The sequence below is a fragment of the Heptranchias perlo genome, chromosome 25 (assembly GCF_035084215.1).
Source record: "Heptranchias perlo isolate sHepPer1 chromosome 25, sHepPer1.hap1, whole genome shotgun sequence".
In the NCBI taxonomy this organism is placed as follows: domain Eukaryota; kingdom Metazoa; phylum Chordata; class Chondrichthyes; order Hexanchiformes; family Hexanchidae; genus Heptranchias; species Heptranchias perlo.
Window position 1 is genome coordinate 46,494,567 of NC_090349.1, and position 26,374 is coordinate 46,520,940.

At 44.1% G+C, this 26,374-nt stretch overlaps 2 protein-coding genes across 6 annotated transcripts; one reads left to right on the forward strand and one right to left on the reverse strand.

Annotated features, from left to right (window-relative positions):
* Positions 1–11: 11 nt before the first annotated feature.
* Positions 12–5,165, forward strand: mtrfr (mitochondrial translation release factor in rescue). 4 transcript variants are annotated; one of them, XM_068006223.1, is made up of 4 exons: positions 12–433; positions 1,290–1,399; positions 2,552–2,859; positions 3,010–5,165. In XM_068006223.1, exons 3-4 carry the CDS (start codon positions 2,572–2,574, stop codon positions 3,238–3,240), a joined length of 519 nt encoding a protein of 172 aa, XP_067862324.1. In that variant the 5' UTR covers positions 12–433; positions 1,290–1,399; positions 2,552–2,571; the 3' UTR covers positions 3,241–5,165. The 4 variants fall into 4 exon arrangements, with proteins under 4 accessions (XP_067862324.1, XP_067862326.1, XP_067862327.1 ...); XM_068006226.1 differs by lacking the exon at positions 12–433 and adding an exon at positions 440–840; XM_068006225.1 differs by lacking the exon at positions 1,290–1,399 and having other exon boundaries at positions 13–433.
* An 8,124-nt stretch (positions 5,166–13,289) lies between these two features.
* On the reverse strand, positions 13,290–25,293 carry LOC137342417 (cyclin-dependent kinase 2-associated protein 1). Of its 2 annotated transcripts, none has more exons than XM_068006340.1 (4): positions 25,066–25,293; positions 22,913–23,013; positions 15,340–15,466; positions 13,290–13,669 (listed from the first exon to the last, which is right to left on the reverse strand). In XM_068006340.1, the coding sequence occupies exons 1-4, from the start codon at positions 25,106–25,108 to the stop codon at positions 13,455–13,457; spliced, it is 486 nt and encodes a 161-aa protein (XP_067862441.1). In that variant the 5' UTR covers positions 25,109–25,293; the 3' UTR covers positions 13,290–13,454. The 2 variants fall into 2 exon arrangements, with proteins under 2 accessions (XP_067862441.1, XP_067862442.1); XM_068006341.1 differs by having other exon boundaries at positions 13,577–13,927.
* Between the last annotated feature and the right edge of the window lie 1,081 nt (positions 25,294–26,374).

Consider the following 26,374-nt stretch of genomic DNA (forward strand, 5'->3'; position numbering starts at 1 on the left):
AACACGTCAAACAAAACGGATGCCAGGGGCGACTTTTAAACCAAGTAATTGTATATCTAGAAGGCCGCCCGCCCGCCGGCCGTTAGATTTCGAATCCCGGGCGCGCGCGGCCGTTTGTTTTTCAACCTTCTCGAGCCGCCAACGGTAAAACGTTCCTCAGAAGCCGATTGGCTGCCTGGGTTGGCCCGTGCCCGTGCGCGTGCGCATGCCCGCGCTTTCCGGCGGGCCCCATTTCGGGGCGTCGGGCTCCAAGCCGCTGCCTCTCCTCTCTACGGTCGCTGAGCGAACAGTAACCCTCCTGTTCTGTACTCGGCTCTAATCTCGATGTGAACTCCGAAGCGACGATACAGCAGAAGAAACGACGATGGTTAATTTTGCGGAGCTGCGCTGTACTTAAAGGCGACGTCGTCCTTTTTCAGGCCTTCGGCTTACGGTGACTGACTTCTTCAAATTACTTGGGATACTGGCATTTTCACTGGTGTTTTGAGGACTGAATTCCACAGTCCCCATCCATTTTATCTGTCAAAGTGACAGACCTGTGGCTTTGGTGATACTTGTCTTGATGTCACCTGCAAGCAGTGTCTTGATCTTGTGACAAAATTCCATGTTTCACTGTGAATTATCTCATCATCTTTTCGGACCTGGCCAATATTTATCCCTCAACCAACATTACTAAAACAGATTATCTGGTCATTATCACATTGCTGTTTGTGGGATCTTGCTGTGTGCAAAGTGGCTGCTGCATTTCCGACATCACAACAGTGACTACACTTCAAAAAGTACTTAATTGGATATAAAGCACTTTGGAACGTCCTGAGTTGTGAAAGGCGCTATATAAATGCAAGTCTTTTTACATTACAGTTCATTCTCCCTGTACTTCCCCTCTCCCGTGTGTTTTAGTTTTCCTCCCCTTTCCCTTTGTACTGTTAATTTTTTTCAATTCTAATGAAGGGTCTACACCTGAAACATTAACTTCACTGTTCATTCCACAGATTTTTTTTAAGTTAATCAAATAAGGCTAACACTAGGTTGCCCCAGCAATTTCTATTTTTACAGCATGTACTAGATATGCTACAGTTGGCCTCATTGCCAGGGAGGGAGAGGAAAAAGGCAAGTGTTCCGTCTCGAGAGCATTCCCGGCTGGAAAGTGCATATGTGGCTCAGTCAGGCTGGACTGTGCCCTCTTGCTCCAGTAGTGTAGCCTACTAACAATGACAAGTGGAATTAAGAAAAGATGGTCCATTAAAATAAAAGCTGCAATGTGTTTGTGTCTCACCATCACTGCACAGATTTCAAAATGAAGAACTTATTTGGTTGAGGTACTGAGCCATGGAACCGTATCCCACCATGAGTTACCACTTTCAGGAGGGCACTTTGTGTGTAACAGACATTTAACTAGGTAAACTTTTAATAAGCCAATGATTGAAGATGGAATTTGATAATACTGACATCCACTTCCCTACAGATAAGCCAGGCTTTCCCTGTGCTTTCTATATGCTTTATAAAGATTGGTCTCGTAGTGCAATGAGTTGTGTACAATTATGTTTTACAATGGAGCAGGTAGAAAATGTGCCTGGAGCAGGTTTTGCATCTCAGTCTGGCTACTGAGCTAATCCAAACTAAAACATACTTTTTTCAATTTCTAATATAAATAAGTGTATACACTGATATTTTGGTGATTGCTCATTTTAAAGTAGAGATCACATTCCATGTGGATTTCTTTGGCTAGCAAACCTGGAGCACAGCTAATCCACTAGTCTTGAGTTTTTTGCAGGCTAGTCCAAATGTAACCAGTACAATAGATTTAATGGTGTATAAAAATAATACTGTAGCGGCAATAAATGGGAGCAATGTTTTTCGTGGTATAATAGAAACTGACAGCTTATGACGAGAGAACAGAAAGTGAAGAGGGAGAATAACGCATGGTTGAGAAGGAGAGAGTTTGGACAAGAAAGTGACCACTCTAGAGAGCGCCAGGAAGCAATGGGAGCAGATTGTGGAAATAGCAGGCATTTGCTGCTAATACAATAACAGAGATTGCAAGAATAAAGCCAGAGATCTCAATAACAGTAAAATATTAGAGGGATGTCCTTATCTGCAGGAAAGTATTTACCACAGGAATTTAAGGTGAGTAAATTTCTTCAAAGTAAGCTGCTGTTAGCTTTTTGTTGTACATTAACTTGTATTTCTCCAGTAGGACCAATCATTTGAGAGTTTTTTTTTGAAGGAATGGATGGCCTTATGGTTAGAATTTTGTGTCAGCAGTTGGTGTAGGCTTGAGGCAAGAAACATTTAAGAACAAGGTATTTTGTAGGAAACAATGCTGGAAGAATAGCTGAGAACCAAGCAAAGATGGAAGTGATTTTTGCTTCTGCAGTTAGCAGGCAGTGATTCCAGGACAAATGATCAAGCCGATCACACTTGAACTACATCCAATAGAATGTTACAGGAACTGACAAAAGGGGCATTGACCATACCAGAGAGATAATAGACGGCATTTCAGGCTCTGCTTCCCTGCATTGTTCACTAACATGATTTTGTTTTTTTTCAGAAAACTGCCATCAAAACCCAATGACTTCCTCCATTTTATACAATTTCTTACTGTCATTAACAAGAGCACAGGCACTTTCTGTGCGGCAATGGAATTCAAGCAATTCGACAAAGCAGTTTCTGGGTTTCAAACGTTCTTCTTCATTGTTGCCTATTGCTGGGAAAAAGGGCTTTCTAGACCTGTACATTGTGGTTGAAGATGAATTAGACGAACAGTTTGTTCGAGGAAGTGGACCTGGAGGTCAGGCAACCAATAAAACCAGTAACTGCGTTGTGCTCAAGCATGTTCCATCTGGGATTGTAGTGAAGGTAACTGTTTGTAAAATGGATTCAGGGTAACATAAACGCTGGTAATGAAGTAGCATGCTTCTTATTGTTGTAAGTTCAAATATTTTTAAACAGTAAATAAATAGGCTTTCTACTCTACGTATTAAGTCATTGTATGCATTTCCTTTTCAGTGCCATCAAACCAGATCAGTAGATCAAAACAGAAAAATAGCCAGAGCAATTTTGCAAGAAAAACTCGATGTCCATTACAAAGGAGCAAAGAGTGAAATTGTGAAGCAAAAACAAGAACAGCAGTGGAAAAAACAAGAGAAGAAAAGAAAAGCAAAAGAGAATTTAGAAAGAAAAAGACAATTTAAAGACATTTTAAAGGAATCTTCTGATGACACTGAACTGAAAAAGTAACTTGGTCATTTGTGGAATGACTTTTCTTCAGTGTAAGCAAAGGCAGAGTGCAAACCATAGCATCTACTTAACCAATAATAAACAATATATTTGAAGCCTAGTGTCTAAGACTGTGCACAAGATCTATGTTGTATATTTAAGTGAAAACTTACCTTAATGTGTTGGCTAGGTTTGGAAATGTAATAAATTTATATTTAAGATGTAGATTTAAAGCATAAACAGTTTCACCTTTGCATCTTCACCTATGAGTTAGAAGGTTGTAGCTTCAAGTATCACCCCAGGATTTAAACAAATGATCCAGTCTGATATTTCAGTGCAGTGCCAGGAGTGCTGCAATATTGGAGGAGCTGTCTTTTGGATGAGATGTTAAACTACAGCCCTGCTTTTGTGTTCAGATGGACATAAAAGATTTCATGGCAGTATTTGAAAAAGCAAGGGTGGTCCTAGCCAACTTTATCCTTCAACCAACACCACCAAAAACACATTAACTGGCTATTTAACTTGTTTCGTGTGTTTGGGTATGTTACATAGAATCCAAAGCACAGAAACAAGCCATTCGGCCTAAACCGGTCCATGCCAGTGTTTATACTCCATACGAGCTTCCTCCCTCTCTACCCTTGTATCCCTCACGTATGGATCAAGCATCAGTTGGTTTGCCTGATAACTCAGTGGGTCAATGCTGTAGTGTGGAACTGATATCAACTGGAGCAGCAATCGAGCTGCTACAGTTGGCCTGTGTCCTGGGCTATGGCAGGGGGTGGAAACCAGGAGGCTTACATTGCAGATTGCACCCCAGTAACTTGCTGGAAAGTCCATAGATATAGTTACGATATATGCTGATACTCCTTGCTCAGGTGTACACATGATGCATAGCCACTTGTATTAGGTAGCAGAGGGCCTGTGCAACCGTACGCCAGTGTGGATTGTATTAGGTAGCAGAGGGCCTGTGCAACCCTACACCAGTGTGGATTTTATTAGGTAGCAGAAGGCCTGTGCAACCGTACGCCAGTGTGAATTGTATTAGGTAGCAGAGGGCCTGTGCAACCGTACGCCAGTGTGAATTGTATAAGGTAGCAGAGGGCCTGTGCAACCGTACGCCAGTGTGAATTGTATAAGGTAGCAGAGGGCCTGTGCAACCGTACGCCAGTGTGAATTGTATAAGGTAGCAGAGGGCCTGTGCAACCGTACGCCAGTGTGGATTGTATAAGGTAGCAGAGGGCCTGTGCAACCGTACGCCAGTGTGGATTGTATAAGGTAGCAGAGGGCCTGTGCAACCGTACGCCAGTGTGGATTGTATAAGGTAGCAGAGGGCCTGTGCAACCGTACGCCAGTGTGGATTGTATTAGGTAGCAGAGGGCCTGTGCAACCGTACGCCAGTGTGAATTGTATTAGGTAGCAGAGGGCCTGTGCAACCGTATGCCAGTGTGAATTGTATTAGGTAGCAGAGGGCCTGTGCAACCGTATGCCAGTGTGAATTGTATAAGGTAGCAGAGGGCCTGTGCAACCGTACGCCAGTGTGGATTGTATTAGGTAGCAGAGGGCCTGTGCAACCGTACGCCAGTGTGGATTGTATTAGGTAGCAGAGGGCCTGTGCAACCGTATGCCAGTGTGAATTGTATAAGGTAGCAGAGGGCCTGTGCAACCGTACGCTAGTGTGGATTGTATTAGGTAGCAGAGGGACTGTGCAACCGTATGCCAGTGTGAATTGTATAAGGTAGCAGAGGGCCTGTGCAACCGTACGCTAGTGTGGATTGTATTAGGTAGCAGAGGGACTGTGCAACCGTATGCCAGTGTGAATTGCCACATTCAGGAGATAAAAATTGGAAAAAGTCACTGCTACAATTTTAGGATGTCAACACTAAAATTGTGGGAAAAAACCTAAAGTGGACCCATTATAGTTTACAATAAATACTCACCTAAAAATAGTTACGCTAGTTGAATTGCATTTTTTTTTGTACTAGCTGACTGATCTGTTATACATACATTTACGAATCAAAACTAATAGAGAGGGAGATAACCACTACAGCCGAGATAATCTTGCGCACTTCCATCTTGATGGAGATCTCGCCTGCCAAGTTGAGGCTGGGAAGGAGTATGTGTGTTTTGATACATCCAGAATACTTCCAATCTCATCTTAATCTGTACTTGAAGCACCTCAGCACAAGATCGGCAACAAATAGAATTTTCTTTTTTGCTTATATGCGGTCATTAAAAAAAAATCAGTCAGCTTAAGCGTTTCAGGTTCACTAAAAAGGAGACAATAGAGAAAATGTGAGAAAGAGGGAAAGAATGTTGAGACAGAAAGAAAACAAGACAAGAGAAAAGGAGATATATAGCGACACAGTTACAGGAAGACAAATTTTACTTCGCTTTTATTTTTTGTGACCAACACCACAGGAAATCAGCTAGTGCTGTAAAAACACAAACTGCTTAAAATTAGATATCAGTACGCTGAAGCTTGGCAACCAAATAAGATTGGACTTTATTTTTGACTTTTGTTTGTAAACATGATAAATGTGGTACTTTAAGGATGACTCGGAGTCAACATTTTGACATTCTGGGGATGAAGGTGACCTAATATTTGAGGTGGTGTCTGATCTGCCTCCATTTTCCTTTTCATTTTCCCAGTTTCTGTTGCCATGTGTTCACCCATATTTTTATAGTTTCAAACTATAGCTGCCAGCGTCTCGTGAACGTACACACATTCATAAATGCCAGCAAAACTATTGAGCACCTGTGTCGTGAACATAGACTTCTTTTGTCCATGTTCCTTGCAGTTTTAAACATGCATTGACTGAGGCTACAGGCACTGATCTCCTGTGAGGTACTGGATGGTTATCGATGAGAAAACTAAGGGAGCTGTTCACAGAATGCAAGACATCCACCTCTTTGTGATTTGCATAGTAGGTTTGCTGGTATAAAATAGTGATGCAGGAATGTGTTACATTTTAGAGGCTAAGGAACCCACGGCAGTTTTTCTCCATTTTAAAGTGTGAATTTTTATGCTGGTCAATAGAAGTGCTGGGACACATTGTCAGCATTAAGCAGTTCCAGCCCAGGTATAGCAGAATTAGTCAGAGAAAAGCTCCTTCTAATTAGTCTAATAATATGCTTCAGTGTTACCCATGTGACTTTTTCTCATTTTCATCACAGCCTTTATGTAAGAGAATGTCAGTTTAGTGTTAAATAGTGCCAAGTTAGGGGCAGCTAAATGCTATCCTATTGGAACTGGATTGAGAATGCCTAATTCATTTCACATAAGACCATATGGATTGAATACAAAGGAGACATTCAGACTATCAGTTTAAGCTAGATTTAAACCCAATTCTCTGACCCACTGTGCCACCCAGTCTCTCTTCCACAGCAGTTTGTTACTAACTAATTGATTAGGAACAGAACATTATATTTCCACAACTTAATTTCCACAATGATAAACCTAACAACCACATTCAGTCAGTATTAAAGGCTGCCTTCCGATCACAGCTGTGACTGACTGCTTCAAGCAGGCAAACTAGGACTTGAATCTGTGTACGGTTGATAAGCTGATGCCCAACTCATACGCAGACGGTCTTTCCTGCTTACCTCAGCGATTAAATTGTATTGTGTCCTAAGTTAGAATGAGCTGATTGATGTAAAAGATTGCATTGTTCACTTACTAGAAATGATTTACTTTGAAGTGCAGTGACTTGTTATGTACACAAATGTGGCAGCCATTGTACACAGTAAAATCCCACAATCATGAGATGAATTGGCCGGTTTTTCATCGTGGATCCATGTAAGCAAAATCAAATGTTAAAAAGCAATTTTTGTGCACAGCTCATTAGTGACACTCCTGCTAGTAACAGCTTTCAAATCGATATATTCTCTCTGATGTCAAAAGGATTAAATAGGTTTGTAAAACTAACAATAAAACTTCCATTTATATAATACATTACCACATCTGATTAAATATATTTGTAAAACTGCAAATATTAAACACTATGTTTCAATTAATGTGATCGGTATGGTTGATCATTGCATGCGTTAGATTAGTCCAAATTAACTGAAAGGTTTCCAGGCACCAAAATAAAATGCAAATTACTTTTTGCAACTTGTATTTGTAAACCATCTCATCGTGTCTCCCAGAAACACCTGAAAGCGCTTTGCATACAATTGATTACTTTGAAGTGCAGCGACTGGTTCTATAGATAAATGTGGCAGCCATTATTACATAGAATTAAGAGTCCACAGCTCAGAAACAGGCCATTCAGCCCAACTGGTCTTTGTCGGCTTTTATGGTCCACACGAGACTCCTCCCACCCCTCTTCATCTAACCCTGTCAGCATATCCTATTCCTTTCTCCCTCATGTGTTTATCTAGCTATTTGCCTCAACTAATCCATGTGGTAGTCAGTTCCACATTCTCAGGGTAAAGAAGTTTCTCCTGAAAACCCTATTAGATTTATTGCTGACTATCTTTTTTTTATTCATTCATGGGATGTGGGCGTCGCTGGCAAGGCCAGCATTTATTGCCCATCACTAATTGCCCTTGAGAAGGTGATGGTGAGCCGCCTTCTTGAACCGCTGCTGTCCGTGTGGTGAGGATTCTCCCACAGTGCTGTTAGGGAGTTCCAGGATTTTGACCCCGCGCCAATGAAGGAACGGCCGATATATTCCCAAGTCAGGCTGGTGTGTGACTTGGAGGGGAACGTGCAGGTGGTGTTGTTTCCATGTGCCTGCTGCCCTTGTCCTTCTAGGTGGTAGAGGTCATGGGTTTGGGAGGTGCTGTCGAAGAAGCCTTGGTGAGTTCTTGCAGTGCATCCTGTGGATGGTACATACTGCAGCCACGGTGCGCCAGTGGTGAAGGGAGTGAATGTTTAGGGTGGTGGATGGGGTGCCAATCAAGTGGGCTGCTGTGACCTGGATGGTTTTGAGCTTCTTGAGTGTTGTTGGAGCTGCACTCATCCAGGCAAGTGGAGAGTATTCCATCACACTCCTGACTTGTGCCTTGTAGATGGTGGAAAGGCTTTGGGGAGTCAGGAGGTGAGTCACTCGTCGCAGAATACCCAGCCTCTGACCTGCTCTTGTAGCCACAGTATTTATGGTCCAGTTAAGTTTCTGGTCAATGGTGACTCCCCAGGATGTTGATGATGAGGGAATTCAGCGATGGTAATGCCGTTGAATGTCAAGGGGAGGTGGTTAGACTCTCTTGTTGGAGATGGTGATTACCTGGCACTTGTCTGGCACAAATGTTACTTGCCACTTATCAGCCCAAGCCTAGACGTTGTCCAGGTCTTGCTGCATGCGGGCACGGACTGCTTCATTATCTAAAGGGTTGCGAATAGAACTGAACACTGTGCAACCATCAGCAAACATCCCCATTTCTGACCTTATGATGGAGGGAAGGTCATTGATGAAGCAGCTGAAGATGGTTGGGCCTAGGACACTGCCCTGAGGAACTCCTGCAGCAATGTCCTGGGGCTGAGATGATTGGCCTCCAACAATCACTACCATCTTACTTTGTGCTAGGTACAACTCCAGCCACTGGAGAGTCTTCCCCTGATTCCCATTGATTTCAATTTTACTCGGGCTCCTTGGTACGAAACTCGGTCAAATGCTGCCCTGATGTCAAGGGCAGTCACTCTCACCTCACCTCTGGAATTCAGTTCTTTTGTCCATATTTGGAGGTCTGAAGCTGAGTGGTCCTGGCGGAACCCAAACTGAGCATTGGTGAGCAGGTTATTGGTGAGTAAGTGGCTCTTGATAGCACTGTCGACGACACCTTCCATCACTTTGCTGATGATTTAGAGTGGACTGATGGGGCGGTAATTGGCTGGATTATATTTATAAGAACATAAGAAATTGGAGCAGGAGTAGGCCAATCGGCCCCTCGAGCCTGCTCCGCCATTCAATAAGATCATGGCTGATCTGATCCCAACCACAAATCTAAAGAACACAAGAAGTCGGAGCAGGACCCGGCCACATAGCCCCTGGGCCCTCTCCGCCACCCACAGGGCATTGACCGATCCGAACTCAGCTTCATGTCCAATTTCCTGCCCGCTCCCCATAACCCCTAATTCCCTTTACTTCTAGGAAACTGTCTATTTCTGTTTTAAATTTATCTAATGATGTAGCTTCCACAGCTTCCTGGGGCAGCAAATTCCACAGACCTACCACCCTCTGAGTGAAGAAGTTTCTCCTCATCTCAGTTTTGAAAGAGCAGCCCCTTATTCTAAGATTATGCCCCCTAGTTCTAGTTTCACCCATCTTTGGGAACATCCTTACTGCATCCACCCGATCAAGACCCTTCACAATCTTATATGTTTCAATAAGATCGCCTCTCATTCTTCTGAACTCCAATGAGTAGAGTCCCAATCTACTCAACCTCTCCTCATATGTCTGCCCCCTCATCCCCGGGATTAACCGAGTGAACCTTCTTTGTACTGCCTCGAGAGCAAGTATGTCTTTTCTTAAGTATGGACACCAAAACTGTATGCAGTATTCCAGGTGCGGTCTCACCAATACCTTATATAACTGCAGCAATACCTCCTTGTTTTTATATTCTATCCCCCTAGCAATAAAAGCCAACATTCCGTTGGCTTTCTTGATCACCTGCTGCACCTGCATACCAACTTTTTGATTTTCTTGCACTAGGACCCCCAGATCCCTTTGTACTGCAGTACTTTCCAGTCTCTCGCCATTAAGAAAATAACTTGCTCTCTGATTTTTCCTGCCAAAGTGCATAACCTCACATTTTCCAATATTATATTGCATCTGCCAAATCTCCGCCCACTCACCCAGCCTGTCTATATCCCCTTGCAGGTTTTTTATGTCCTCCTCACTCTCTACTTTCCCTCCCATCTTTGTATCATCTGCAAATTTTGATATGTTGCACTTGGTCCCCTCCTCCAAATCGTTAATATAGATTGTAAAGAGTTGGGGACCCAGCACCGACCCCTGTGGAACACCACTGGTTACTGGTTGCCAGTCCGAAAATGAACCATTTATCCCAACTCTCTGCTTCCTGTTCGATAACCAATCCTCCACCCATGCCAGAATATTACCCCCAATCCCGTGATTTTTTATCTTAAGTAATAATCTTTTATGTGGCACCTTGTCGAATGCCTTCTGGAAGTCTAAATACACTATGTCCACTGGTTCCCCTTTATCCACCCTGTACGTTATATCCTCGAAGAACTCAAGCAAATTTGTCAGACATGACTTCCCCTTCATAAAGCCATGCTGACTTTGTCCTATTAAATTATGCTTATCTAAATGTTCCGTTACTGTCTCCTTAATAATAGACTCCAAAATTTTACCCACCACAGATGTTAAGCTAACTGGCCTATAATTTCCAGCCTTCTGCCTACTACCCTTTTTAAATAACGGTGTTACATTAGCAGTTTTCCAATCTGCCGGGACCTCTCCTGAGTCCAGGGAATTTTGGAAAACTATCACCAAAGCATCCACAATCCCTACTGCCACTTCCCTCAAGACCCTAGGATGGAAGCCATCAGGTCCAGGGGATTTATCCGCCTTGAGTCCCATTATTTTACTGAGTACCATCTCCTGAGTGATTTTAATCGTATTTAGCTCCTCCCCCCCGAGAGTCCCCTGTTTGTCCAGTGTTGGGATATTCTTAGTGTCCTCTACTGTAAAGACTGAAACAAAATATTTGTTCAGCATTTTTGCCAACTCCATGTTTCCCACCATTAATTTCCCGGTCTCATCCTCTAAGGGACCTATGTTTGCCTTAGCCACCCTTTTTCTTTCTATATAACTATAGAAACTCTTGCTATCTGTTTTTATATTTTTTGCTAATTTCTTTTCATAATCTAACTTCCCTTTCTTAATCAATCCTTTAGTTACTTTTTGCTGTCTTTTGAAGAATTCCCAATCTTCTATCCTCCCACTAAGTTTGGCTACCTTATATGTCCTTGTTTTTAGTCGGATACTATCCTTGATTTCTTTACTTAGCCACGGATGGCTGTCATTTCTTTTACACCCTTTTTTCCTCAGTGGAATATATTTATTTTGAAAGTTGTAAAATAACTCCCTAAATGAACACCACTGCTCATGTACCGTCTTACCCTTTAATCTATTTTCCCAGTCCACTTTAATCAATTCCGCTCTCATACCATCATAGTCTCCTTTATTCAAGCTCAGTACGCTTGTTTGAGAATCAACCTTCTCACCCTCTAATTGGATATGGAATTCAACCATGTTGTGGTCGCTCGTTCCAAGGGGATCCTTAACTAGGACATTATTAATTAATCCTGACTCATTACACAGGACCAGGTCCAAGGTTGCCTGCCCCCTTGTAGGATCAGTTACATACTGCTCAAGAAATCCATCCCTGATGCACTCAATGAACTCGTCCTCAAGGCTGCTCTGCCCAATTTGATTTGTCCAGTTAATATGATAATTAAAATCCCCCATAATTATGGCTGTTCCCTTATTACATGCCCCGACTCTCTCCTGATTAATACTTCTTCCAGCAGAGTTGCAACTATTAGGAGGCCTATATACTACGCCCACTAATGTTTTTTTTCCCTTATTATTCCTTATCTCCACCCAAACTGTTTCATTATCTTGATGCTTTGTCCCAATATCATTTCTCTGTATTACAGTGATTCCTTCCTTTATTAACATAGCCACCCCACCTCCCCTTCCTTCCTGCCTGTCCTTCCTGATTGTTAAATACCCTGGCATATTTAATTCCCAGTCGTTGTCACCCTGCAGCCATGTTTCTGTAATGGCCACAAGATCATACCCATACGTAGTTATTTGTGCCGTTAACTCGTCCATTTTATTACGAATGCTACGTGCATTCAGATAAAGAACTTTCAAATCTGTTTTGTGACGCTTAGTTCCTGCTTTTTCCTTTTTTAACACTTTACCTATTACTCCATACCTTCTGTCCCTTCCTGTTACGCTTTCCTCTCTCTCCCTGCTCAGGTTCCCAACCCCCTGCCACTTATATATGATAAAATCCCACAGTCACGAGAAGAATGACCAGAATTTGGTAGTGGTAATTAAGGGTGGAATATTGACCAGAACACAGCGAGAACTCCTCGCTCTTCAAAAAAGTGCATGGGTTAAATCTGTCCTAAACCAGTGGAACAGGCAAGCAAAGCCTGGGTTTAACATCTCAACTGAAGGACTCTTCCTACACCATTCTTGGTATTGCACTGAAGCATTAGCCTAGATTTAGTGCTCAAGCTCTGGAGTGGGGCTTGAACCCCTAATTTTCTGACTCAGGGTGCTGCTTACAGCCAAGTTGACAGGAAATAGCACAGGATTAAAAATCAGAAAAATTTTGTTTTGGCAGGGATGGGAGATGAAAAGAAATCATTTTAGTTGCACAAAGTACAAAAGCAAAGAAGTTATGCTAAACCTTTATAAAACACTGGTTAGACCTCAGCTGGAGTATTGTGTTCAATTCTGGGCACCGCACTTTAAGGAAAGATGTGATGGTCTTAGAGAAGGTGCAGAAGAGATATACCAGAATGATATCAGGGATGAGGGACTTCAGTTATGCAGAGAGACTGGAGAAGCTGGAATTGTTCTCTTTAGAGCAGAGAAGGCTAAGGAGAGATTTAATAGAGATGTTCAAAATTATGAAGGGTTTTGATAGGGAGAAACCGTTTCCAGTGGCAGGAGGGTCAGTAATCAGAAGACAGAGGTTTAAGATAATCGGCAAAAGAACCAGGGGAGAGATGAAGAGAATTTTTTTAATGCAGCAAGTTATGATGATCTGGAATGCTCTGCCTGAAAGGGCGGTGGAAGCAGATTCAATAGTAACTTTCAAAAGGGAATTGGATAAATACTTGAGAAGGAAAATTTGTAGGGCTATGGAGAAAGAGAAGGGGGAGTGGGACTAATTGGATAGCTCTTTCAAAGACTTGGCACAGGCACAATGGGCTGAGTTTTTTTAATATTCTCAGGTGAAATCAGCATGAATGGAACACCGCACTAAACTCAGCACCCATTTAACCAGAACACCTGGGGTGACCTTGGACTATTAAAATAAGAGACCTGCAATTTTTTCAAGTCAGGAGCAGAAAAAAGTAATGAAAATAAGCTTTATTACATCAAGAAATAAATACAAAGATGCCAGTTTACCTTCTGTACAGTAGCAAAATGTAAATTATAATTCCATGGAAACTAAATCCTGTACTGAAAAGTTCCAGGCAGATCCAATCCTCCAGTTTCTTCTGAAGTGTGCAAAAATATTTATTTTTCCCCCCAATCGCATCCCCGTACCTTGCTTCCAATAAACTCACACACCGATTGGCCTGGCAATGTTAAACACAACCACGAGACATGTCGTTTCCGGCAGGCTGTGTGTTTGTTCAAACTTGGCCTTTGCAACAATGAGTCGATTGTCAGTTGTGAAGAAGGAACGTTGGATTGAGAAGTCAGATGCCAAAGTTTTCTTCGAGTATCTCCTGGGGTAAAACATACATCACCTTTTTCTTTTGGCTCAAATGCAAAAAATGATAAATACCTAAACTTACAGAAAACACTGTGGTCAAAAAGAATGTTACAAAAAGTAGTAACACTTCTCCAGAAATAAACTGCTCAAAAGTTTTGCCAATCTTCTTGGAAGTCCATTATAACCTCAAAACAATGCTAAAGCTATGATCTTGCATTGCGTTCAGTTTCAGCTAGACATTCCCGCACCAATCCTCTAGCATGAATAATTCCTAAATATAAAGAGAAAGACAAGTATTTAGCCTACTTAGGAGTTCAGAAACTAAAATCGATTGGTCCTAAGAACTAAACAGCAGCATTCACCCATTTTTGCCTCCCTACTTTTCTTCTCTCATCTCCTGACACATAAATGGGTCACTAACAGCTCGCTCCTCTCTCCCTCCCAGGACAACAATCTTCATGTGTCAGTTTAGGCAGCAAGTGTTGACCATGGGAACAGGATCAAACCCTCTGGTCCTCACACAACTCTTCCTCTATATCATTTCCAGCAGAAGTCACTGGACAGTGTTCAGAAGAGGCAATCATAGTGGATTCATTCTGTCCCTAACACAAGGCCAAATGTAACACCTCAACTGCCATCCAGGGCCAGCTGAGATCAGTCAACTCAGCACAGAATTCACAGACCTTGCACTGTATCATAGCACAAACTGGCACCATTCAGTACAGCACATCTCATTTAACAGATTTTAGACAGAATGTCCTGCAACCTTGAATTGTTCAAAATTATGAAAGCGTCTGATCGGGTAAATAGGAAATAATTTCCACTGGGTCAGTGAATTGGTAACAAGAGGATACAGAATTGGGATCAGTGCAAGGACGTATGAAGGGGGGGGCGGGGGAAGAGATATTTTTTTTTAAATTGAGGGAAAGAGTTGTTAAAGCAAGGAATATAATGCCAGAAGGAATTATTGAAGCGAAGTCAATCGCATGAAGAAAAACATCAAAGGGTTTGAAGAGAGCAGGAAAATGGGTTTAAGAGTAGCTCGCTCCAGTCTGCAGAAAGCACCAACGCTGCCATGATGTGCTGAAGTTTTAAAAACTCATTCTCAGGATGTGGGCATTGCTGGCCAGGCCAGCATTTACTGCAAGCATCCCTAGTTGCCCTGAGGTAGAGGAGCTGGTGGGTCTTTTTGAACCACTGGTGATGGAGTGTCTCGCTCGGTCACTTCAGAGGGCAGTTAAGAGTCAAACATGTTGGTGTGGGACTGGAGTCACATATAGGCCCAGACCGAGTAAGGACGGCTGGTTTCCTTCCCTGAAGAACATTAGTGAACCAGTTGGGTTTTTAACGACAATCCAACAGCATTATGGTCATTTTTAAACCGACTTTTTATTTCCAGATTTTTAAAAAATTTTTAATTGTGAATTCAAAGTCTCAAACTGCTGTGGTGGGATTTGAACTCACATTCTCTGGATTATTAGTCCAGGCCACTGGATTACTAGCCCAGTAGCATAACCACTACACTACTGTACCCAGTGTAATGGCCCAATTCTGTGCTTACACTTCTGTGATTCTACAATCTATTAAACAAATTGTAGAATCTGTTAAGTAATTGATCAATCAGAAACAATACGGCATGCGATTACAAACACTAAGAAAGCGCAGTGTTGATATGTTATATACCTCGTTTCAGGCGTTCCATCGCACTTTTACTTCCAGCATATGTTGGTCTGATATCTTTCCCCAGTTCTTCGATTATAGCGAGCAACTCTGCATATTTACTCTGTGGCACCTGACTACTGCTCATTCCCTAACAGAAAATAAAGAATTACAAGCCAGGAAATGCACAATTAACACTGAATATTGAGTACCAGAGATAGCAGTGACATTTACATCATAGAATCATAGGACACAGGAGGTGACCATTCGGCCCATTGTGACTGTGCTTTGAAAGAGCTATCCAATTAGTCCCATGGCCCTGATTTTCCTCCATAGCCCTGCAAAGATATAGCACCTTTAATACAGTAAAATGTCCCAAGGCACCGAACACATGCAGTTTCCAATTACCAAAACAACATTTCCAGCAGTACTTGTTTCGTTTTGTAGATAATTTATATTCTGGAGCAATTCTTTAGATCCAACTCTTAACACAGCACTTTTTTTTTCCTGGAGGGAGGGAACTCCCAGGAGATACATCGTTCCTGAGCACCTCAGCTGTGTGGAAGCACCATTCAGTTGCGGCGTACGCTTGCTATCAGTTTATTGTGTCTGCTGATTTTATAAGTTTAAAAACAAAGGACGTAGGACAAGACATGAAGCCGCCCGGCAAAATTCACCACCGATAAAACCCAAACAGTAAAATCTGGAAACCTATGTTACAAATCATAATAAAAATCGTGTTCAAGGCTGCAACTCGAGGTCTGGAAGACATTTATAAACCACTTACCCTCCTGAGTTGCAGCCTCGTCAACTGTTATTCTCTCTAAAAAGTGACAAACTAAACAAATATTCAACATCAGCAAATAGCTACTGAGGTGGCCTTCTGTTTGGAAGTTTTTAAAAAAATATTTATTCTGCTAAAGTCATGTGGAGAGACTGGAAAAGCTGGGGTTGTTTTCCTTACAGCAGAGAAGGTTAAGGGGAGATTTAATAGAGGTGTTCAAAATCATGAAGGGTTTTGATAGAGTAAATAAGGAGAAACTGTTTCCAGTGGCAGAAGGGTCGGTAACCAGAGGACACAGATTTAAGATAATTGAAATCTAAGAGCCGCAGACGAGATGAGGAGAATTTTTTTTTTTTAAACGCAGTGAGTTGTTCTGATCTGGAATGCGCTGCCTGAAAGGGCGGTGGAAGCAGATTCAATAATAACTTTCAAAAGGGAATTGGATAAATACTTGAAGAGGAAATAAATTGCAGGGCCATGGGGAAAGAGCAGGGAGAGTGGGACTAATTGGATAGCTCTTTCAATGAGCTGGAACAGGCACAGATGGCCTCCTTCTGTGCTGTATCATTCTATTCTATAAAAGGGGGCTAAAGGGTTAAATTATGAGGACAGGTTGCATAGACTAGGTTTGTATTCCCTGGAGTATAGAAAATTAAGGGGTGATCTAATTGAGGTATTTATGATTAAAGGATTTGATAGGGTAGATAGAGAGAAACTATTTCCTCTGGTGGGGGGGAGGAGTCCAGAACAAGGGGGAATAACCTTAAAATTAGAGCCAGGCCGTTCAGGGGTGATGTCAGGAAGCACTTCTTCACACAAAGGGGAGTGGAAATCTGGAACTCTCTCCCCCAAAAAGCTGTTGAAGCTGGCGGGGGAGGGTCAATTGAAAATTTTACAACCGAGACTGATAGATTTTTGTTGGGTAAGGGTATTAAGGGATATGGAACAAAGGCAGGTAAATGGAGTTATGATACAGATCAGCCAAGATCTAACTGAATGGCAGAACAGGCTCAAGGGGCTGAATGGCCTCCTCCTGTTCCAAGTTCTCAAGATGTCGGCAAGGCTGCATTTATTGCCTGTCCCTAGTTGTGAAATTGGAATCACTCGCATTAGAAGAAATAACATTGAAAGCTGCCAGATAGTCCAGAGAAGCTGGTGATGGGATATGTAGGATCATGTACCATGATCGCGTACAATGGCTTGGCATAAGTAGACAGCAAGATGGGATAGTTAGCATATAATGTGAAGGAACAAAGTGTGTACATGCAATGCAGCACAAAGAATGGTTGACACGGAGATAGAGATAAACAAGCACAGCTGGTGTAAAGGGTAGCCAAGTTTAATTAAATTAAGATGTGGAGATGCCGGTGATGGACTGGGGTTGACAATTGTAAACAATTTTACAACACCAAGTTATAGTCCAGCAATTTTATTTTAAATTCACAAGCTTTCGGAGGCTTCCTCCTTCCTCAGGTAAATGTTCAGGAGCTCCTTGAAGCCTACGCATTTATACATCACAGAACAATACATGGTGTTTACAGACTGCCCCTGCAACTGCCCGTTGCCAAGGCAATCACCGTGTTCAGACAGAGAGGTGTCACCTGCAGAACCCCCGAATACACATTCAACAAAAAAACAAACAGGAAAAAAAAACCAGAGAGAGGCAGAAACATCCGGAAGGCAGAGAAAGCCAGCAAATGACCCATTATATTAAAAACAGATAACATTTGTTCGCTGGTGGGGTAACGTGTAGCGTGACATGAACCCAAGATCCCGGTTGAGGCCGTCCTCATGGGTGCGGAACTTGGCTATCAATTTCTGCTCGACGATTTTGCGTTGTCGTGTGTCTCGAAGGCCGCCTTGGAGTACGCTTACCCGAAGGTCGGTGGATGAATGTCCATGACTGCTGAAGTGTTCCCCGACTGGGAGGGAACCCTCCTGTTTGGCGATTGTTGCGCGGTGTCCGTTCATCCGTTGTCGCAGCGTCTGCATGGTCTCGCCAATGTACCATGCTCTGGGGCATCCTTTCCTGCAACGTATGAGGTAGACAACGTTGGCCGAGTCACAGGAGTATGAACCATGCACCTGGTGGGTGGTGTCCTCTCGTGTGATGGTGGTATCTGTGTCGATGATCTGGCATGTCTTGCAGAGGTTACCGTGGCAGGGTTGTGTGGTGTCGTGGACGCTGTTCTCTTGAAAGCTAGGTAATTTGCTGCGAATGATGGTCTGTTTGAGGTTGGGTGGCTGTTTAAAGGCGAGTGGTGGAGGTGTGGGGATGGCCATAGCGAGGTGTTTGTCCTCATTGATGACATGTTGAAGGCTGCGGAGAACATGGCGTAGTTTCTCCGCTCCGGGGAAGTACTGGACGACAAAGGGTACTCTGTTGGTTGCGTCCCGTGTTGGTCTCCTGAGGAGGTCTATGCGATTTTTTGCTGTGGCCCGTCGGAACTGTCGATCGATGAGTCGAGCGTCATATCCCGTTCTTACTAGGGCGTCTTTCAGCGTCTGTAGGTGTCCATCGCGTTCCTCCTCGTCTGGGCAGACCCTGTGTATTCGCAGGGCCTGTCCATAGGGGATGGCCTCTTTGACGTGGTTAGGGTGGAAGCTGGAAAAGTGGAGCATCGTGAGGTTGTCCGTGGGCTTGCGGTAGAGTGAGGTGCTGAGGTGCCCGTCTTTGATGGAGATTCGTGTGTCCAAGAAAGAAACTGATTCTGAGGAGTAGTCCATGGTGAGCTTGATGGTGGGATGGAACTTGTTGATGTTATCGTGTAGTCTCTTTAGTGATTCCTTGCCGTGGGTCCATAGAAAGAAAATGTCGTCGATGTATCTGGTGTATAGTGTTGGTTGGAGGTCTTGTGCAGTGAAGAAGTCCTGCTCGAACTTGTGCATGAAAATGTTGGCGTATTGGGGTGCGAATTTGGTCCCCATGGCTGTTCCGTGTGTTTGGGTAAAGAACTGGTTATCGAAGGTGAAGACATTGTGATCCAGGATGAAGCGGATGAGTTGTAGGATGGCTTCCGGAAATTGGCTGTTGTTGGTGTTGAGTATTGATGCTGTCGCAGCGATGCCGTCATCGTGGGGGATACTGGTGTATAGTGCCGAGACGTCCATCGTGGTGAGAAGTGTTCCTGGTTCAACTGGTCCGTGGGTACTGAGTTTTTGTAGGAAGTCTGTAGTGTCGCGACAGAAGCTGGGGGTTCCCTGTACGATGGGTTTCAGGATGCCCTCGATGTATCCAGAGAGGTTCTCACACAGGGTTCCGTTGCCTGATACGATGGGACGTCCGGGTGTGTTGGCTTTGTGTATCTTTGGGAGGCAGTAGAAGTCTCCCACGCGGGGATCACGTGGGATGAGAGTGCGTAGGATGCTTTGAAGGTCTGGATCGAAGGTCTTGATCAGTTTGTTGAGCTGGTGGGTGTGTTCTTTGGTCGGATCTGCGGGTAACCGTCTGTAGTGTTCCTGGTTGTCCAGTTGTCGGTATGCTTCTTTGCAATAGTCTGTTCTGTTCTGTATGACTATGGCTCCTCCTTTGTCCGCTGGTTTGATGACGATGTTGCGGTTGGTCTTGAGAGCGTTGATGGCGTTGCGTTGTGCTCGGGTGATATTCTGGACTGTCTTCTGAGTGCGGCTGATGAATCTGGCATTGACGCATTTCCTGACAGCTTGAGCATACATGTCCAGCTGAGGACATACTTTTCCAGCTTCATCAGCCGCACTCAGAAGACAGTCCAGAATATCACCCGAGCACAACGCAACGCCATCAACGCTCTCAAGACCAACCGCAACATCGTCATCAAACCAGCGGACAAAGGAGGAGCCATAGTCATACAGAACAGAACAGACTATTGCAAAGAAGCATACCGACAACTGGACAACCAGGAACACTACAGACGGTTACCCGCAGATCCGACCAAAGAACACACCCACCAGCTCAACAAACTGATCAAGACCTTCGATCCAGACCTTCAAAGCATCCTACGCACTCTCATCCCACGTGATCCCCGCGTGGGAGACTTCTACTGCCTCCCAAAGATACACAAAGCCAACACACCCGGACGTCCCATCGTATCAGGCAACGGAACCCTGTGTGAGAACCTCTCTGGATACATCGAGGGCATCCTGAAACCCATCGTACAGGGAACCCCCAGCTTCTGTCGCGACACTACAGACTTCCTACAAAAACTCAGTACCCACGGACCAGTTGAACCAGGAACACTTCTCACCACGATGGACGTCTCGGCACTATACACCAGTATCCCCCACGATGACGGCATCGCTGCGACAGCATCAATACTCAACACCAACAACAGCCAATCTCCGGAAGCCATCCGACAACTCATCCGCTTCATCCTGGATCACAATGTCTTCACCTTCAATAACCAGTTCTTTACCCAAACACACGGAACAGCCATGGGGACCAAATTCGCACCCCAATACGCCAACATTTTCATGCACAAGTTCGAGCAGGACTTCTTCACTGCACAAGACCTCCAACCAACACTATACACCAGATACATCGACGACATTTTCTTTCTATGGACCCACGGCAAGGAATCACTAAAGAGACTACACGATAACATCAACAAGTTCCATCCCACCATCAAGCTCACCATGGACTACTCCTCAGAATCAGTTTCTTTCTTGGACACACGAATCTCCATCAAAGACGGGCACCTCAGCACCTCACTCTACCGCAAGCCCACGGACAACCTCACGATGCTCCACTTTTCCAGCTTCCACCCTAACCACGTCAAAGAGGCCATCCCCTATGGACAGGCCCTGCGAATACACAGGGTCTGCTCAGACGAGGAGGAACGCGATGGACACCTACAGACGCTGAAAGACGCCCTAGTAAGAACGGGATATGACGCTCGACTCATCGATCGACAGTTCCGACGGGCCACAGCAAAAAATCGCATAGACCTCCTCAGGAGACCAACACGGGACGCAACCAACAGAGTACCCTTTGTCGTCCAGTACTTCCCCGGAGCGGAGAAACTACGCCATGTTCTCCGCAGCCTTCAACATGTCATCAATGAGGACAAACACCTCGCTATGGCCATCCCCACACCTCCACTACTCGCCTTTAAACAGCCACCCAACCTCAAACAGACCATCATTCGCAGCAACTTACCTAGCTTTCAAGAGAACAGCGTCCACGACACCACACAACCCTGCCACGGTAACCTCTGCAAGACATGCCAGATCATCGACACAGATACCACCATCACACGAGATGACACCACCCACCAGGTGCATGGTTCATACTCCTGTGACTCGGCCAACGTTGTCTACCTCATACGTTGCAGGAAAGGATGCCCCAGAGCATGGTACATTGGCGAGACCATGCAGACGCTGCGACAACGGATGAACGGACACCGCGCAACAATCGCCAAACAGGAGGGTTCCCTCCCAGTCGGGGAACACTTCAGCAGTCATGGACATTCATCCACCGACCTTCGGGTAAGCGTACTCCAAGGCGGCCTTCGAGACACACGACAACGCAAAATCGTCGAGCAGAAATTGATAGCCAAGTTCCGCACCCATGAGGACGGCCTCAACCGGGATCTTGGGTTCATGTCACGCTACACGTTACCCCACCAGCGAACAAATGTTATCTGTTTTTAATATAATGGGTCATTTGCTGGCTTTCTCTGCCTTCCGGATGTTTCTGCCTCTCTCTGTTTTTTTTTCCTGTTTGTTTTTTTGTTGAATGTGTATTCGGGGGTTCTGCAGGTGACACCTCTCTGTCTGAACACGGTGATTGCCTTGGCAACGGGCAGTTGCAGGGGCAGTCTGTAAACACCATGTATTGTTCTGTGATGTATAAATGCGTAGGCTTCAAGGAGCTCCTGAACATTTACCTGACGAAGGAGGAAGCCTCCGAAAGCTTGTGAATTTAAAATAAAATTGCTGGACTATAACTTGGTGTTGTAAAATTGTTTATAATTAAATTAAGTGATAGGTAGGGCTAGAATGAGTGTTAGATAATCTTAGAATTAGGTTTAGATAACCATAAAATGAACAATGTGAAGAGATGATTGAAGAAGGCGGCTCACCACCACCTTCTCGAGGGCAATTAAGGATGGGCAATAAATGCCGGCCTCGCCAGCGACGCCCACATCCCATGAACAAATTTTAAAAATGCCAGAGTTAGGCAATTAAATACAATATTATATTGAAAAGTACTGATGGAAGAGTTCAGTATAGCAAGGTAAGGAGTGCTGGATTCAGCAGCCTTCAGAAGTACAGACAAGAATTTGGGCCTCAGTTTCACACAAACAAGTCATGTGACAGCTGCAGACAAGTAGGTGTGTTACAAGAAAAGGTATAACTGTAGTATGAAACCTTTAGCTCAGGCGATCTCCACATACGGACCAGCCTGCTTCAGTGACGTTCCGAGCCTCCGATGAGTCTCCTGCTGGTGAGTATTGTTTGTTTGTATCACTCGTGTGCTGTCCAATAAAATGTCTGCCAAGTTGCTCTGACCTCAGGGACTTGAGACTTGAGTGCGGATCACTCCTTGCTAGACTATTCCAGAGGACGTTAAGAATCAATCACATAATGTGGAGTAGCTAGAGTTACATACAAGCCAGAGAGGGTGTGGCAGAGTATTAGAGAACCAGTTAGATTCTCACTACAACCCGCCAGCTTTATGGTCATTTTCTTCTGGTAACAGCTCACAAATTTCTGGATTTCAATCAATTCAATTTCACTATTTGGGATTTGAACCAATCACCAATTGATTGCTGATCCAGTGCCTACTCATGATGCTACTGTACCCTATACATGTGATGCAAATATTAACTGTACCTGCAAATAACCCATAGATGGAGGTCCGTAGTCATTGAACAGTGGCCTAAACGACTGCACTGAGCTCCCCATACTCGTAGAAGGAGATGGAACACTCCCAACTGTTGGAGAAGGAGGTGGGTTAATGACTATCAGTTTGTAAATAATGAACATTCACCAATTTCTCTATGAAACAACACAAGTTCTCAAATATATTATTTTGTAAAAAGTAAAAGCTCTACCTAACCCATCATTTTGTAATGTGCTGCAGCTTATGAGCATCCAAGATAGCAAGCTGACATAGCCAGAGGGGGTCTGATGATTCAGCTGTACCCTGCCTAGTGTAGAATTGAGCAATTCAGACCATGAAGTCCTGGGTGCAACCCAGTCTGTGCTGCAAGAGTTGATTTTGACCGGTGATTCCAACACTGTAACATCGCCCGTCTCAGCTCATCTGCTGCTGAAACTCTCACCATGACCGCATTACCTTTAGACAGCTCTTCTGGCCGGCCTCCGACCTTGCATCCTCCAAATCTGGCCTCTTGAGCAACCCCTATTTTAATCGCCCCTCCATTGGTGGCTGTGTTGTCAACTATCTAGGCCCCAAGTTCTGGAATTCTCCACCTCTATCTCCCATCCTTTAACACACTCCTTAAAACCTACCTCTTTGACCAAGCAATTGGTCACCTGTTAATATTTCGGGGCTTGGTGTCAAATTTTGTCTGCTTACGCTCCTGTGAAGTGTCTTGGGACATTTAACTATGTTAAAGGTGCTATATAAATGCAAGTTGTTGTGTTGTGATAGGGAGTAGTGTTGCTATAATTGGCCTCAATGTTAGAGAGTGGGAGCAAAAAATAAATCAACCAGGATCACGAATTGTACAATGGCTTCTGCGAGAAAATGTGCAGCCGAGCATGGGATCAGCTCAGACTGGGTTGTGAAGATCCCCAAGTTGAATAGCCCACTGACATTCATGGGTAAGGCACATGAGAAGAATGGCCACGTAAGCCTGAATTCCTGGGACCCTCCCCCGGCTCATCAGTACTGACACTGGCATCTCCACAGCTTGACACAACTGTTAAAATGATACTGCCACTTCCCCAATACCAAGGAAGCTCACGGCTGCTGGACTAACCTGCTGAGTAAGGGATCTCCCCATCCTCAATGACAGACCCGGCTATTGGAGGGGGCAGTAAATGGAGATCAGACAGGGGTGTTTTAATGTTAAGTCCCAATTTTTCTTCTACCAGCTTCAACCACTGCAGCACCACCTGGGAGTGTTTGATGGGACAGTGTAGAGGGAGCTTTACTCTGTATCTAACCCTGTACCTGACCCTGGGAGTGTTTGATGGGACAGTGTAGAGGGAGCTTTACTCTGTATCTAACCCTGTACCTGCCCTGGGAGTGTTTGATGGGACAGTGTAGAGGGAGCTTTACTCTGTATCTAACCCTTCGTCTAATACTCACTTACATAAACATACTCTTTAAAATTCCAGTTTTATTGTATTAGAATAGCTTTATATTTAAGCAGATTAACAGACACTATATTACACAACACACCATATAATACACACAGGGGTTAAAGACTGAGCAGATGGTGAGAACACTAACTAGTAACCAGTAACTCTGCCTCTTCCCAATTCCTCCCAGTTTGTTGCTGACACTCAGTGGCGTGACATTTGAAGAACATTCCAGATCATTTTACAATTCTGCTGTAAAACGTCAGGGTTCTTGAGCGATGAGAAGGATTTAACTGCGACACTAAGAGGGGAAAACTCACTCAGCTCGTTTTATTCTAAGCAAAGCTTTGACCATCATTCGATGGGGTAAATGTGACACGAGGTAATGGAGCAGATAAAGAGTCTCCTGCAGAACACTCAGTCACAGCAACACCCGAGCTGGTGCAAGACAATTTTAAACACAATTACAACCTCGAAATCTGCAACCTCTGCGAAGCTCCCCCAGACTGCAGCCCATCGCCCTGTTCCCCATCACGGTTAAATCTCACAACCCAGTCCTCACCCTCTGCTTCAAATATTTTCCAGCAATGCGACCTGGTCCGGTCCGGTCCCAAACCGCTCTCCGAAATCCTCACACCGACCGCCCAGAACCACCCCCCCAGTCTCAGCCCCTCCTGTTTAAACCCCCCCCTGAGAGCGGATCCTGACCTTACCTGTCGTTAAATCTCGACCCTCCGCTGCAGAATCGGTGCACATTTTAAACCACCAGATGTGCTGCTATTGCTGGAAACAGACACTAGTCGCCTCGCCCAGCACAATTCAAAAACATGTGAAAAATAAAAATCTTCGGGTCAAGTTTAACGCGAATAAAACATTATTTCTGAACAATAATTTCAGGAAGCAAGTTATTTTGCTGCTGGTCCGCGAGAAAGGTTCAGCCTCTCTGCAATATTTGAGTTTATGTTTTCTATCCCTGGGTTTTAAAATTAAACTACAGATTATTCAATTCTAACCATTCCCATTTTACAGCAGTTCTGTAATTATTGGTATAAACTCGACAAATCTGTGTTCAATAAAAAGGGATCATTTGGTTAATGTTGCCAGTTGGCTGTGATCAGAGATTTTTTTATTACCAGGTGAATGTGCCTTCATATTATGGGCTACATCACACACACAAAAACTCCATGTAACCTGATTTATTGGCATTGATGACATGGTTCACGCGGATTTGCGAGGCTGAGAATGTGTCCCTGTCTGTGGTGAGTCTGTTACCCGGTTAATGTGGACGGTGTGAGGGTCCCAGGGCGGTGCTCAGACTTAACCAGATACTAATGCCATTTTTATTGATACAAAATTGGCAAATTATTCAACACTTCTCTATTATTGCAGCTTTCGCTCTCGGACACAAACGATCGACTTGCTGAAAATTCGTTTTACAATAAATCTAAACAAGGTGCGGTTAATTGCAGCGATTTAATTGGATTGACTTTATTTTCTCCATAACACACCATCTGTGGCTCATTTAATGAGAATGGGTCAGAGCTGCTGCAGTTCCCGCATTAAACACCAGTCAATTCACTAAATTAACCCAACTCAATCGGAGTTAGCTGCTGAAATAAACAATGGCATTATTTCCTTCAATTTTATGAGATAATTCTGTTTGTCTCCCTCTCTTTCTCTTCCGCTGTTGCTGTCTCTCTCTAGCCCTCAACAATTTTCATTTCTATAGCACCTTTATCGTAGTAAAACGTCCCAAGGAGGGATACCAAACAAAATTTGCCACTGAGCCACATAAGGAGATATTAGGACAGGCGACCAAAAGCTTGGTCAAAGAGGTAGGTTTTAAGGAGCATCTTAAAGGAGGGGAGAGAAGTAGAGAGGTTTAGGAAGGGAATTCCAGAGCTTGGGGCCTAAGCAGCTGAAGGCACGGCCGCCAATGATGGAGCGATTAAAATGGGGGCTGCGCAAGAGGAAAGAATTGGAGGAGCGCAGAGATCTCGGAGGGTGGGAGGAGGTTACAGA